Here is a 15,322-nt window from a genome sequence, read left to right as displayed (position 1 = left end):
AGTTTACTGTAATTTGTTTTTCTCTTGGAGGGTTTCTAGGCTGCACTCCCCCTGCTATAAGCAAAGGTCACAGTAAGGCCATGAGGGGTGGCTTTTCTAGCTAGGCCTCGCTCCTCCCTAGCGCTACTCTGAACTTACCCAGAATGAAGTGCAACTTAGGAATGGAAGAAAAGACTAAAAGAAAGAACTAGAGAAGAATCTGGCTCCGACGCCTTACAAATGACTGACAAAGCTTATGTCCATTCATAGTCTCGGGTGGATGAGGGTGTATGGAGAGCCACGGCCCCTTAGCCAATTGCTGTCAGCAACATGTGGGGGGGGGGGGGGGACGACATCGCTATAGCAACCGGTGGCTGGGCCGCGAGCCGCGCCGCCGCCGCCACCGGCCGGGTGCGCGCCGGGCCGGATATAAGGCGGGGCGCGGCGGCCGCGCTGGTTGGAGCTGCGCGCGCGGCCGGCCGCCCTGCGGGGACCGTCCCGAACTGGGCCCTGCACCCGCCTACGCAGCGTCGGGACCCAGTGCACCTAGCCAGGGGGTCGGGCTGGGGCGGAGCACGCTCGGTGGTGCTGAGAGGCCTGGCAGAACTGCACCCGCGGGTTTGGAGCGGGAGCCACCGCGCCGCCGCTGCTGGGACGCGCGGCACCTTTGTCTCTACCCGCCGCCTGAGAAGTTTGTGGTCAGAAGCAAGATGACCCGGCTCGTCAGAGCCTCCAGTGCAAGGAAGCGGTTGGTTGTGATGATGGCGGTACTGTTGTCAGTGGCCGAGGCAGCTGTGTCCCGAAGCCGCTTGACAGAGCGCACAACCCCACCTCTTCTTGCTCTCTTGGGCACCCAGCGTCCGCCTAGCTGCAGGTAACCAAAAACTGCCAGTCCTGTCATGGGCAGTGAGTGGGGCGGTCGGGTGAGCTCTGGGAGAGGAGAGAGGAGTCGGGCGGTACGAAAGAGGTCAAGAGTGGATACCCCCAGGGCATCACCAAGCGCGGTGGTGACAGGGCGCGGAACAGAACCTTCTATGGGTTGAGGGACCCAGATGGACGACCTGGGTGTCTTGCCGAGTTCAGGGGACTTGCTGTAGGACACCTGTCAATGGTTTGGCCAACCAGAAAGACCTGCGTTTGGAAATAATCTCCAGGTGGGTCTGAGGCTGAATGCTAACCGTGGCAGTTCTTTCTGGGCGCACAGACTAAAAGGGAGAGACAGATGTCCTGGGCCTGCACCTCCAGAAGACTTCCCCAAGGGGAAAAAAAGGACTGTGGTCTGTAGGACTTCTCCCCTCCAGTACTCCTTTCAGCTTGTCACAAGGCCGGCCCTCTGGGCAATTCAGAACTTGGAGAAAACGGCCTCAATGATGAGAGGTGGTACTGGAGCAGAGATGGAGATGGGTATGGTGAGGAAAGGGAAGATGGATGAAGTCGGTGAGCAGCTAGCACAGAGGGAACCTGCGTGTGTTTGAGGGGGAGGTCGTTTTCTTTTGGCCGCATTTTGGGCATCTCTTTGCTCTCCTCCCTGGGGTTCCTGAGTGTGCATCTGTGTCATCCGGGCATCCCAGCTGGTAGCGAGTTAAGAGGACCAAGTGGGCCCCCGGGGCGGAGCGTTGGGGAAGCAGGTGGGGCGGCCCGGGAGAGAGTGGAGTCCTCTGACCCCCGCCTCCAGCCTAGAATTTCCACCTCTCCTCCCACAAAGGGAACCTGCATGTTCTCCTACCTCCTGTCTATCAGACACCCCCATCCCGCCAGGTGGGGCGGTCGCGCACTCGCCAGAGAAACTTCTGACTCAGAGCTGTTTGAACAAGGGCTTATTTCCTTCATTTCTAACTACCGGTTTGGCTCCGAAAACCCGCCTGTTCTGCGTCCCCAGACATCTGGGTAGACCCTAGATCAGCAACATTGACTTTTAAAGCCAAGGTCCTCTTGCATCTTCATTGCACTGAGCCCGCTACGCTCCAGGATGGACTGCTTGAAAGAAAAGGGATCAGTATCGAGATCGTCAGGGCCCCATACATGGTACACCTAGCTGTGCGCAGCAGTTCAATGGTCGAGCCTCATTGAGCCTTTACCCGCCCGGGTCCTGTCCCACTGCGCTCCTCCTCCTCCGCAGCAGTCTTCAGTGGTCCAGCGAAGTCAGCAGACCTTGCGCCCTTTAGGTACCCAGCACCTTGTGTCCCTTCAGGAAACCAAGAGCCTTGCCAGTCTGGAGTAAAGGGCTTAGGGGTCCGAGTGGTTTTCAGATTTTAGGGAGCAAGCAAATATGAGGAAGCGAAGAGAAAGGAGGTGGAAACTCTTTCCACCCACACAGGAGGAAATGCCCACCTGCCCCCAGCCTATATGCCTAACTAGGCTTCCAAGAGCACCATTCCAGGGTGGGTACTGCAAGCCGAGATGTGCGCGGTGGTGGTGCTGTTAAGCTCTGGGTATTTTTGGGTGGGTACAGGCGTTGTTGGAGAGGAGTTACTCCTTCCCTCTAGGCCGGCCAGCGCGCGCTTTGTGGGAGCCTGGGCCGGTGCATTGTCCCTACTAGGACCCTCTTGGGGTTGTGAATATCCGAAGCTCCCAGGAACCCTTGACCTTTTGTGTCATGCGCTGTGGTCTGATCTCCGGGACCTCTGCAGGGATCTTGGGAATTAGCGAGAGGGGGAAGGGACCGGGAAATGGGATGAGAAAGCTGAGGCCAGTGTGGGTCAGATTCCCGGTGTGGGGGAGAGAGCTGGTGACTGCCGCCATCAGCTTCCTTAGACCCACGCAGGGACTCTTCTCCAAAACTGGGTCCTGACCAGCTAGGCAAGCCCTCAGCCAAGGCCATTCTGGCTCGTGGAGAGCAAAAGAAGATGGGGAAAAAAAAGACAATCCAATCTGGAAGGGAGTTGATTCTTGGAGTGCAGGCGAATATGGAAAGGGGCTGAACAGTAAGGCCAAATGTCCCCTCTCAATATCAGGACATTACCCTAGAAAATTCCTGCCGGTGAGGGCTTGCATGTGGGCCACACCAGGCCTCAGGCACCAAGCGGGCGAAAACACCAGCCTGTGAGTGCGCTGAGGGTGCCAGCCGAGTTTGAGTTCTGGTGTAATGAAAACGTCGCTAGTGAGTTGGAAAAATGTGAGAGGCAGGTTTCCTCTTTGGAGGATTCCTTTTGGCCTGTTCTTCGCTGGCTAGCTGGCTGGCTCTTCCACCCTGGACGATTTGTGGTTAACAAGCAATGCTAAAAATGAGTTCACACGACTGTCTCTCCTCCCTTTCAACATCAATACATGAGTCTTCCCTTATCTTAAAACAGAGCATTTTTCTAGAACAGTTATTTTAGGAGTACTTCAGGATAGCAAATAAGTTATTATCTTTTGTATACTCACTTGTGTGTGTGCCTGAAAAATTCAACAGTCTATTTTTAAAGCAGTGCATAACTTATTTTCATTAAAGTTTATGTTTAAGAATAATTATTTCTTGGAGATTCTTTTGCCCATATAAGCCTTTTTTGCCTGTTTGAATGGCAGATTTGCAAGTACAATTTCATCTGCAGAGGGAACAATAGCTTTCAGCGGCACAAAGGCCGTCTCCCACCCTGAATTCAGGCCGCAATGCCTCTTGCTCTGATAATAGCTTCTGAAAAGATTTTGTAATGCAGAGAATTAATACATGATTATTTCCGCCCGACTTCTCTCATTTATTAGAATTCTGTGGCAAATTCCAAATTAAAAATAGTTCAGTTAACAGCTTTAAAAAATACTTTTAAAATATTTCAAGACACCTTCTCCCCTTCCCATGTTTAAGTTTGGTCACTTGTCCTGGCTTGGAAAATGCTTCACTGAAAACTGTGATCAGTCTTAAAGTGATAGCAACTATATTTTTAATAAATATATCTTAGTAAATTTATGAAGAGATTTCCAAACAATTCTCTAAGATGGTCACCTCACCAGCTAAAGACAAAGTTGTTACAGTAAGTCATTAATAGTCTCTGAAGCTAATTCCTGTTTCACAGTGGGAAAGGTTTAGCAGTTAGAATAACCTGGGTCCCCAAAAGAGAGGGTGGGGATATGTCCTTCATCTCATCGTTAGTAAAGGCCTTTGCAAACCAAGTGTGTATGTGTGTGTGTGTGTGGGGGTGCTAATACAGGCTGCAGTGCCGTTGCAAACCAAAATCCTTAGAAAGGTACCAATAAGTAAGTCAAGAAGAGAAATTTAGTATTAACAAAACTGAATGTTTTTGCCCGTAACTTTTTCTCAGAGCAAACATATTTTCAACTGCAAATCAGAGACTTAGACAGGCTCTGGTAAGTGGTTATGTCACACAGCCTTGAGAAAACATTTTGTCTTGGTCCCGTGTCTACAAATGTTCATTATCAAGTTCTGTATTGGTGTGGTTTTGGTCTCACAACCTAGGTCTGACTCTAGGTATAGACCCTCGCATCCCTCAGCTTACCACAGAACATTTTTCAAAGTTATGAGGGGGTTGTTAAGGATGTCATGTCACTGAATGCCCCATGCACCTTTCAGAGGTGGGAATGCTGACCTCAACCAGGGCATGGTCTGTAGAGCAGCTTTATAAATCGACTTCTGCTCTCACACTGGCATGACTTTACCGCTTTTGCAATAATGGATACTCTAAATTTGAGGAACTGCAAGTGGCGATGCCAGCAAGACATGGTCAAGGTTACAGGCAGCTCTAGCTGCCTCTGAGCTGACACAGCCTGGACTTCAGTATTCCTGGTTTTTTTTTTTTTGTTGTTGTTGTTGTTGTTGTTGTTTTTAAGTCTGTCCTATTCCTGCTGCTGAGAACTTGAAAGTGGAGTGCTGGTACGCATGCCTCCTGCATCCAAGATGCACAGATTTCCCCAGAACCTCTGTAATAGAATATAGAGCCTGCTTCTGAGAATGCATCTCTCCACCACCCTCCTCAGCACTGCTCCAAACTTTCAGAAAGACATTCCACTGTGCAGAAGGTGTTCCGCTTTTAAAAGACATCTGACTTTAAATGTCAAAGTTATAAATATTTAAACATCATTTTCTTTCAATTTTAAGTCAAGACTGATAAGATGACTCTCATCAGCCGAGGCTGTCTTCTGGGAAGCCCAGGAAAGCAGTCTGTGGTCCATGGCAAGCTGCTCATTCTTGGGGAGTCACCACTGTGAAAGGGACCTGAGCTGTACCAGCTGCACCTGGGTTAACACAGGGGCAAACTCATACTCCTGGTTGAGCTTCCAGGAGGTTCATGTCTTCCTCTTGAAGTTCCTACTTAGCAAGCATTTTAAGTGTTTTTTTTTTCTCCACAAAAAGAAAGGAAATATTAAGTTATATTTCTAGTCTCAATGCCTAGAAAGGGATGGTCAGCTTGACATTTAAAACAAGAATTTCTAGGAATTTTCATTTCTTCCAGGATCCCGAAGGCCTGGCCCACTGTTAGGGGTCCTGGCCAAGTCCATCTCAACCTTCCAGGGCTGGGCATTTGGAGCAGTGATGAGGAAGAGAACCCCTAGGAGATGTTTTCCACGTTTGAGAAACCAACCACCAGTCAGTTGAAACCTAGACCTCAATATTACACATATATTGACTCAAAGGTGCTTCCTTGGTCCACATCTGCCTTGCCCTCTCTGAGGTCTCTTCTTTTTAGGCTGCACTCTGAATACTTTCCAGGGTGCTTCCCCATTCAGGCCCTAAAGCCCACAGCTTCAGATCTGGGTGCCTCCAAGACTCCCACCCCAACAGGCTCTCTGCTAGTGTGGGGAGTCTCCTCTCAAGTGGCCTCAGGGGTATGGGGGCAGGAGTACAGCTCTCACTAACTCTGGGCACCAGTCACTCTCAGGTGCAGGGTTGGGAGGTGCAGGGGAGGGGGGACCGAAGAGAGCATGGAAACTGGGGTATTCTGATGGGGACCCCCTCCCCACCGTGAAATTGGGGTTGGACCTCCTCTCCTCTTCAGCTTTCCCACAGAGGCCCAGGGAGGAAAACGATGTCTCTACTCTTGCCTTGACACTTTGGTTTGGACTGTGAGTAAATCTCAGTGCACCTAGGGAGAGGCAGCCAGGAGGAGCTGAGGCAGCAACTGCCTTAAGATAAAAGGAAGGAGGAAGCCCTCTTTGTTGGGACTCCTTCTCTCCCTCACTATAGTTCCTGCACTTTTCACTGGGTCTGGTTGCCCCATGGCTGGGGCCAAGTTCACTTGTGGGAACATCACCTGCCTCTTCCTGCCTATCTTCTATACCTCCTACCTGGTACTGCTGCCGACAATTCTGGCAGTATGTGTGCTCTTAGGTCTCTTGGTGCCCAGCCCTGATGGTTCCCAGCTCTGTGGAATCACGGGTTCAGAGCAGGGCTTACTGATGACTTAGTGCTATCGGGTACCCGAAGCCAGAAGATTAGGGACGTCCTAGTTCCAGTGCCACATAGCGCTCAGGTCCACCCAAAGCCTAAGCCTAGGCTGGACCTTGGCTTAGGGACCCCTCCAACAGCTCAGGGGCGTGGCAAGGTGCATTTGGCACAGTCATCCAGGTACTGCCTTTGTTGTGATCTGCTGAGAAGAGGAAAGACAGGCAAGGGGAGGAAAACAGTCACTGATGGGACAAGCATAGTCGTCTCCAGCTCAGGCATGCCTGGGACCACACTGAAACCTGGGGAGTGTACCACCTCGTTTCTAACTGGTGCCAGGGCACACTGTTTGGGAACTTAAGGGAAGGTTTTGCTCTTTGCATACTGCAGCCCGAAGCTTGTTATGTGAGAAGGAGAGCCTCGTGGGGCACCTTGACCCTGGCAAAAGAGTTATTTATGTGGTTTGCGCTCCTGCCTGCACTGGGCAAAGAAGCATGGCTTAGAAACTGGGAAAGGGACTTAGACTCCACAAACTTGGGGGGAGGAGCAGGAGACTCTCACTTCTTTCAAGAAGCCCCTGTGTGAGCTGGGTTGGAGTGAAAGGGGGCGGGGACCTGGAGGAAGCCAGAAGAGGAGCAAGGGCCTTCCTTCTCCCTGTGTGATCCTGGCCGGCAGCAGCTTCTGATTCCCGCCACTCACGCCTCCGTGACGTGTCCCAGATCCGTGCTTCAGGTCTCCTGGTCCCCATCCCAAGGTCCCTTCTGCTAGGCCTTGGAGCGGCCTCCTTTCATCCATTATGGCAGCCCAGGAACCTTTAGGTTCAGAGCCAAGCAGAACCAAGTCGCACATCGAGGCAGGAAATCCCGGTGTCTTTTCTCATTTAACCCGCATTTCCATTAACTCGGTCCTGGCTCCCACTAATCCGAGCACTGAAGGCAAAAGCAGGCTAATTAATGACCAGCTTTTCCAGTCAAGACCGGCGATAATTGCTTTGGTGGCCTTTATGATTACAAGATAAAAATGGGCCCGGCCTGACATAAGAGACACTGTGTACACTCGGAGACTGGAGGAAACGAAGAGTTGGGAGGCTGAAAGCGGAGCAGAAAATTACTAATAGACGAGAGATAATGAATAGGCTGGCCAGGCATTCATGGGGAAAAATCCATTTTGTTACCACGCGAAATTAGGTGGCAGAAAGGAGTTTGCTAATTGTTCTCCTCTTGTAGCAACCAGGAGGGAGGCAGAGGCGTGCTTGTCCATTCATTTCCCGAGTAATTGTGGGGGTTGCTGGCCGAGAGTTTTGGGCGATTTGCCTGCGGCCCTTCTATTTTCCTGTGGCGTGTTTAATTGTTGCTAATACACCTCCTAATGAAGCTAATGAGGGGGGCGCTGTCTGGCTATCTGCTCTGGAGTTGAGTGACTTGCAGGAAAGGATTTTCTCACCTATCCCCCCCCCCCCAAAATGAGAAGTGAACTTCCCAATCGCCTGTTCTCAAAAGACCTTGTCCCCTTTTAAGGGACAATATACAGGTACCAGGAGTTGGGAGTCTGTGCCTTTAGATCCCTCTAAAGACTGAGTAGAACTGGTTGGACTAGCCCACAGAACGTCCTTTAGAGCAAGAGCCTGCTTAAGTCAGGCCAGTGCACTGTACTGAGCCTAGGGAGTGTTTAATTCTGTTAACACTTTACCGGCCTGCTACCAAACATGTGCTGTGCGACTTGCTTCAGATATATTCTGTGTCTGATTCAGAAAGGATGTATGTGCACTTTGTTTAACTTAAGGCAGCAAATTGGGTATCAAATACCTTAAATTATTACGTTTGAAAACCAGCACCATCCGCATAGCTTTTGCCTTCTGCTTGACAACAATATGGTTTGGAGGTGCCATGGGGTTGGAATTTCCTTCCACATGTGCTCCTGTACAGACCCTCTCCCCATTGTGTCGGTGCCTTACTAAGTTTGGAGCTGTACAAGGAGGGGTGACCTACAGGGGTCGGGGTTCCTTGAACACTAACCTGTCCTCCTCCTCCTCTTCCAGAAAGGCAAGCTCAAGCTCCTGCCCCATCAGGAAGAGCAGGAAGATTCCACCAAGTTCATTGTGCTCACCTTCCTCTCCATTGCTTGCATCGTGGTGGTTCTCCTGGCTTCCAGCCTTGCCTATTGCCTCCGTCACAACTCCCACTACAAGCTGAAGGAGAAGTTGTCCGGACTAGGGGGTGACCCCAGTGCAGATGCCACTGAAGCCTACCAGGTAAAAATAAACTTTTCAAAGCATTCTATTGGATTCACCAAACTTGATTTGGAGGCTGGGTCTCCCCCATTCTCTTCACTCTTTCATTAATTCATAGTTTGGGTTCTTTTATGATGACAATTTGAAACTTCTCATTAGCATTCATATAAATACCTTGCAAGCACAATTTTATGGCTCTGTATTAATCTTACACTGTTCTTGGATAGTCTTGTGTTAGCTGTGAAAGTAGGTTGCTAATTAGAAATGTGGAAAAAGTACAATATATGAATTATGCATTATCTGTTATCTTAATTTGGCCACTATTAATGAAGCACGCCTCAGTTGCAAGATGAATTGGTTATGTAGATGTTTGAAGATGGCTCTTAAATCTTCGACTTCCTCGGGGTCTTACAGGAAGGGATCTTTTGACCTGATCTGTTGCCGCCCTCTGCTATTGCTAGGACACAGTAAAACCTAATGCTGATAAATGGAAAGTAAAGTGCATGCGTCTTCATGCGTCAGCAGTGGCAGCTGTGTGCTGGCAAGCCAGGCACCCAACATGCCTGGAGATAGAGCAGAAGCCTGCAGACATAGGAGAGGCAGATTCAGAACAGGAGGTATAAACAAGTCCCATAATTCTTGTAAGCTCTGTAGTATATGTTTCATAATTAATAACCTTCTATAATGAAACTATCACTCCACTTTTAGCAGCAAAGCAAGCTCAGGATATATAGAATTGGAATTAGGTTTTCTTAATATGATCTCACTTCTTATTTAGGAATATGAAATAAATACTTCTTATTTAAAAATATGAAGTAACTCATGTGATGTCTATTTTTAAGTTGAATCAATATGTAAATGTTTTTCTCATCTATCAGGTCTTTTGTCTTTTCTAACCATACAGCTGTGCTGTAGAATATCATGTCAGTGGCTCACCTGTCACAATATATAAAGAAAATGCTGTCTGTCCTGATGGCAAAGTTACCTCGGAGCTCTCAGGTTCTCCCAGGAAGTACACTGACTATCCAGTAACCACCCTCAGCTGATCTCAGCTGGCCGTCTGTCCCTTGCTTTGTATCTGTTCTGCCTCTGAGAGGAATTTATTAAGTCCCTGGGCTTAAAAGAGATGAAGAGGCAGCTTTTGCTCCCATTTCAGAATTCTCGTCATCATCAGTGAGTGGAGAAAGCCTCTGGTCTTCCGCAGCAGGTCACAAGCGTGGTCAGGATGATCTTTTTCTTATAAAGAAATGGCAACTTCAAATGCGTTGAAGATGGCATTTCAGACACATAGCACATAGCTTTGCTTCAAAGCCAAAGAAAAACCATGTTTGAAGAAGCAGCCTGGAAAAAAATGTCACATAAACTAGTAAGGATTTGCCCAGAAATTCTATTGAGCAAGACCATCAATATAGTATGCCAGGGCCTCAGGGGCAAACTAGTGTCAGAGCATAAATAAATTATCACACCAGTCAGCTCCGTGTGTCAGAGGTAGAGATCATATGGACGCGGGTTTTCTAGAAAGCATGGCATCCTTTGATATACTTTGAAATTCAAATATAAAATATTGATAGAATGAAAGGTTGGACTTGCATGCAGAAATGACTAATTTTTATAAAAATGTGGGTAAGAAAAATGCATAGTTATGCTGGGTTTGTGATAATTAATGACAACAAAAACTCTTCCTAGTGGCAGCTCTAATTAATAGTATCTGTAATTAAAATCATGTCCTTGCAGCAAGAAAACTATTTGAATTTCTTAGAGTGACCTTTTTGTGTTCCTCCTGGGGGCATGGTGGCTAAGTTGATATTGATTTTATAATGAGCTCTGGTTTGTTTAATAAGAATCTGTAATCCCAACAATAAATGAAATGTGTGCTTTTCTTCAATCCAGATTAATAAAAAGAATAGACGGGAAACTTTTCCTTCAAAAATATGATCTAGAAAAAATTGGGAGTGAAATAATTGAAAAACTTTTCTGTTGGGCTTATTTCTGAAGTCATTGCCAAGTCCCTTTTATCAAGCTACCGCGGTAAGGTGAGGTCTGCTCCCATCCGAGCAGCAGGCTCCTGGAAAACCCATGTGCCGTGGAGTCGTGTTGCTTGGTTTGTTTTCAGCAGAGCAGGACTCAACACACAGGGCTCATGTGGTTGTCAGTTTGGGGTTTAGCTGGGTGCACTCAGGGCTCACAGTTGTGGTTATTCCAGGAACAGCTGTGTGGAAATACAAAGCAGATATGAATGCATCAATGGGCTTTAATGCTCTGGATTTTCCAAAGCTATCATTGAGACAACCTTCATGTTTTCAAATCTTCTTGAAAGTATAAAAAAATGGACTCTTGAGAGCCTTGAGATGACTTAGCTGGAGAATGTGTCAGCCACACAGCGAGAATTCAATCCACTAAGAGCACACTAACAGTGACAAACTCCCACAAACTGTCCTCTGACCCCCACACACAGCATGGCATACCCCCTTGATAAACAAATGCAACAAAAACTATAAACATGTAACTGTAAATTTCAGGGAAAGGATCTTCTTAGTGTATCTGGGGTTGTACTTGAGTGGTCAAATACTTGCCTAGCATAGATTTAATTGCCAATTACTGTGTGTGTGTGTGTGTGTGTGTGTACACGAGCGTGTGCATGTGTGTTGGAGAGAGAGGCATTTGCTCCTCTGTATTTGCTTATTCCGTAATTGAGACTGTGAATAGAATTTGCTGTACTTTTCTTCACTGATCACAGGGACAACTGAATGGTTTGACAACTGAATGGTTCTTTACTTCATGGGGACATGATAAAAAATGGTTCATTATTTTAAGTTCATAAAGGCAAAAAGTTATTGTGTAAGTAGGTCACCACTGATGGTGGTAGAAGACAGGACACTAAGTTTGGTCGCTAACAGAATGTGATGTTACATTGGAAGTGAAAGAACTTGAGTGTTTATGTGGGGAGGACAACACAGAGCACAGGCATTCTGATAATGAAAATGAGGGAGGCATGGGGTAAGACGTTGTGGGCAGCAGGGCGCTGTGGGTAGCATGGTGCTGTGGGCGCTGTGGGTAGCATGGTGCTGTGGGCGCTGTGGGCAGCAGGACGCTGTGGGTAGCATGGTGCTGTGGGTGCTGTGGGCAGCGGGGCGTTGTGGGCAGTGGGGCGCTGTGGGTACCGTGGTGCTTTGGGTGCTGTGGGCAGAGGGGCGCTGTGGGCAGCGGGGCGTTGTGGGCGCTATGGGTAATGTGACGCTATGGGCAGTGGGGCGCTGTGGGCAGCGGGGCGCCTTGGGCACTGTGGGTAGCAGGGCACTGTAGGTAGTGGGCACTGTGGACAGTGTGGCGCTGTGGGCAGTGGGGCGCTGTAGGGTAGCATGGTGCTGTGGGCGCTGTGGGCACTGTGGGCAGCGGGGTGCTGTGGGTAGCGTGGTGCTGTGGGAGCTGTGGGCAGTGGGGCGCTGTGGGCGATGTAGGCGCTGTGGGCAGTGGGGCGCTGTGGGTAGCAGGGTACTGTGGGTGCTGTGAGCAGCGGGGCACTGTAGGCACTGTGGGCAGCGGGGCGCTGTTCGTAGCTTAGTGCTGTGGGCGCTGTGGGCAGTGGGGCGCTGTGGGCGCTGTGGGCTCTGTAGGCAGCGTGGTGCTGTGAGCAGCGTGGCACTGTGGGCAGCATGCACAGCCTCTGGTTGTATGTAACCTTCCTTTCACTTCACAGCACCAAAGAGAATTCTCATGTTCTTGCTTAAACAGCACTAAGGTCAGTTTGGTGGGAGGACCTTCCCGAGAGGATCTGGGAGGTCCCTCCTGTGATCAGCCCTTTATGCAGCAGAGGTGGCAAGCTGTGCCCTCCACCCACCACTCACCACCACATAACCATGGAGGCCATAGGTTGTGGCCTATCCTGGTGTCCAGAGTTGTAAATGACCATCTTGTAATAGCCTCAAAACAGTCTGGAGTGTGATTATCTCTAAACACGTTCACTTTTCTATCTTCTGTGTATTCATATGTAGATACATGTCTCATGTCTCACACCGTGTGTGTGTGTGTGAGAGAGAGAGAGAGAGAGAGGGAGGGAGGGAGGGAGGGAAGGAGGGAGGGAGGGAGGGAGGGAGGGAGAGACAGAGAGAGAGAGAGAGAGATTTGTTTTCTATTGGAAAATCAAGTCTTTAATAAATAGATAGACAGACAGACAGACAGACAGACAGACAGACAGACAGACAGAATGCCACACGTCTTCAGGAACCCACACAGGCCAGAAGAAGGTATCAGATTCCCAGGAGCTAAAGTTGAAGGTAGTTGTGAGCCACACAACATAGGTGACAGGAGCCACACTGGCCCTCTGAAAGATCAGGGAGCTCTCTCAACTTCTGAGCTCTCTCTCTAGCCTCCTGAAGATCAAATCTTCTTAACAGATTCTTACTTTTGATCTTGTTCCAGGGTATCAGTCACGTCAGATAATTCAGTGACACTTAATTTGTTCATGCTTTTACATTTGGGGTCTGACAGCTTATGAGTGCAGTGTGCTCTGTCAGAAATTTCCCCATTATTGCCGTAAGTGTTGTTTGTTTTCCTTCTAAAGTCATGAAGCATGCTTGGGTTTAATCTGTCCTTCATGATCTCAAAAAAAAAAAAAAAGGGAAACACTTTGTTGCTTTTTTTCTAAGTTGGCTTCACATGCTGTGTGTGTGCTTATGTGCACAATGATATGCCTGTATGAGCACATAGGTGTGTGTACCACACCTTGACAGGCACGGAACCATGATGGTCAGCACCAGGGTACCTCTTACCTCTTATTCATGCAGGTGTCCTAGTTCTCTGGAAGGTGGTTAGGTAAAAACTGTGCCAAAAATAAGTTGTTAGATGATTAGAAGACATTCTCCCCTTTTCTCTCCAAGTCCCTTTGAATGCTGCATCCATTTCCTTGAGGCTTTGATCATCTCTGAGCGGCAAGTTAGTATTCTGCTGGCCCACTCTCGCTCCCTGACACAGGGGCAGAGACTCCTGCAGAATGTTCAGCAACTTCTCTTTTGATGGTTTATTTCACAATACCCAGCAGGTCTCCTTGCATATTTGGAGGCCTTGGAACCAAACCCAGAGGAAAGGGAGCATCGAGCTATGGGACCGCCTGCAAACAGAGTCACTAAGCGTGCCTCTTCTTGGTTGCTGTGGCTCCCATTAGCCAGTGATTATTAATGTAATGACAGAGCATGTGATTGCTGCTTTGTGCACCCATGGTGATGGGCCCACTCACCTCTCCTGAGGGAGGCCGAGTTCCAGAGGAGAGGACAGGTTACACGTTGGTTCATCCTCCTATGAATTAGCAGACCCTTCTTTGTCTAGGTGAGTTCAATCTTCCATAATTGGTGTAATCACTAGTCATGCAAATGGGGAAAGGATCAGATGCCTCCCAATTAAGTCAGAAACAGCAAATTTCTCCCAGATGCCCTTGACCCCAGCACAGGTTTCAGGAGAGTCGTTTCCATTTGTCTTGTGATAGCTGTTTGAGTAAATTTTCAGGTTGAAATAATATTTTTGTTCAGATATCCCAGAAGCAAAATCTATCCCGCTTCAAAATTAGACAGGAAATCCTGACATGTAATGTTCATAAGGACAATTTTGTTTACTGAATAGTGAACCCCAAGAATTAGTGTTCCTATCTTATCTTTGTTCCTGAGTGTAGGCAAGATTCTGACCGCCTATGGCCAGTGTAGTCTGCACTGCACAGGGATGTCTCCAGCTGCCCAGAGCTTATCATGTCCTGAAACAATCATTGACATGCTATAAATTAAGCAGATGCTAAATGACTGCATAATTGGTACCAAATTACCTGTGTCTTGGGGTTGGAATGTGACCACACCAAAGAGAAAGTTGCCCATCAGTCCCCAGTATCTGAAGCAAGTCTGTTCCCTGTGTGCTGAGCTTCATTGATCAGAATGCTTCTGTGAGCTCAGGTCTGAGTCTTTGTTCAGAGACAAACTATTTGGAGTTCAATCTTCTCATAAACCCTAAACACCCAAGCATATAGTTCCCAAGTCAGTGGCGACAGGTCTTTCTGCAGAGATGCCTGGGCAAAAATTCTTCCTCAGTCTCAGCTCCTGAAATGAGACAGATCTTCAGAGAGTGCCAAAGTCTGAAAGATGGCCAGAGCAAAGTACAGCATGCCACCTGTCTTAGACCACAGGCCACTCCCCTTAGTCAGATTTGATTTAAAATATCAAGTCACTTAGTGAGACACACAGAAATAAGAGGGATTGGAGCTGTTAGTTCACTGGCATTCTAAGTTTGTTAATATGGTACTGTTTGATTTTATTTCTTGTGGATTATTAGCAGACCTGTATTTACTTAAATAACAGTTCCTAGGATCTTTGTGTGGGGGATAGGAAAGAATGCAGGGCATTGACTCAGTCTTACTATACCTGAGGTAACTTTTCTGGGTTCCTTTCTGTAGTCTGATGGTATGGGGTAGGTGGGTAGCATCTCTGGGAAGTGTGAGTCCTCTCTAAAGCATTACCAGACTTCTAACTTACCTTGCTAATGCTACTCCTAGAATCAAAGAAAGCACCTCTTGCAAAATTGGGAGCTGCTTAGCTTGCCACTGCTCAACCAGGGAGGCCCTTCTGGGGTTCCTTCTGATTTTGTTCCTTTAGCAAGCTCTGCAGAGGATGATCATAGTATCACTTATGCTGAAGAGCTGAGGTCCTGGCCACCAAGTTTGACAAGAGGGTAAAATAGTCACCAGAAGACCAATGACTTGGTCTGCATCCTCAATGAACAGAGACAAGAATGTCTGCTTGTCGAGACCTTCATTGGATGTC

At 48.2% G+C, this 15,322-nt stretch overlaps 1 protein-coding gene across 1 annotated transcript in view; it reads left to right on the top strand.

The window, feature by feature from the left end:
- Positions 1-15,322, top strand: part of Ptprn2 (protein tyrosine phosphatase receptor type N2) — a 722,848-nt gene that overhangs the window by 600,680 nt on the left and 106,846 nt on the right. The window contains exon 13 of the mRNA XM_057782319.1: positions 8,334-8,546. Within this exon, the coding sequence (XP_057638302.1) occupies positions 8,334-8,546 (213 nt within the window). The remainder of the gene's footprint in view (positions 1-8,333; positions 8,547-15,322) is intronic.

This window comes from Chionomys nivalis, chromosome 10 (genome assembly GCF_950005125.1).
Source record: "Chionomys nivalis chromosome 10, mChiNiv1.1, whole genome shotgun sequence".
Taxonomy (NCBI): Eukaryota; Metazoa; Chordata; class Mammalia; order Rodentia; family Cricetidae; genus Chionomys; species Chionomys nivalis.
Note: the sequence above shows the minus strand (reverse complement) of the source record. Positions and strands in the feature narration are given on the sequence as shown.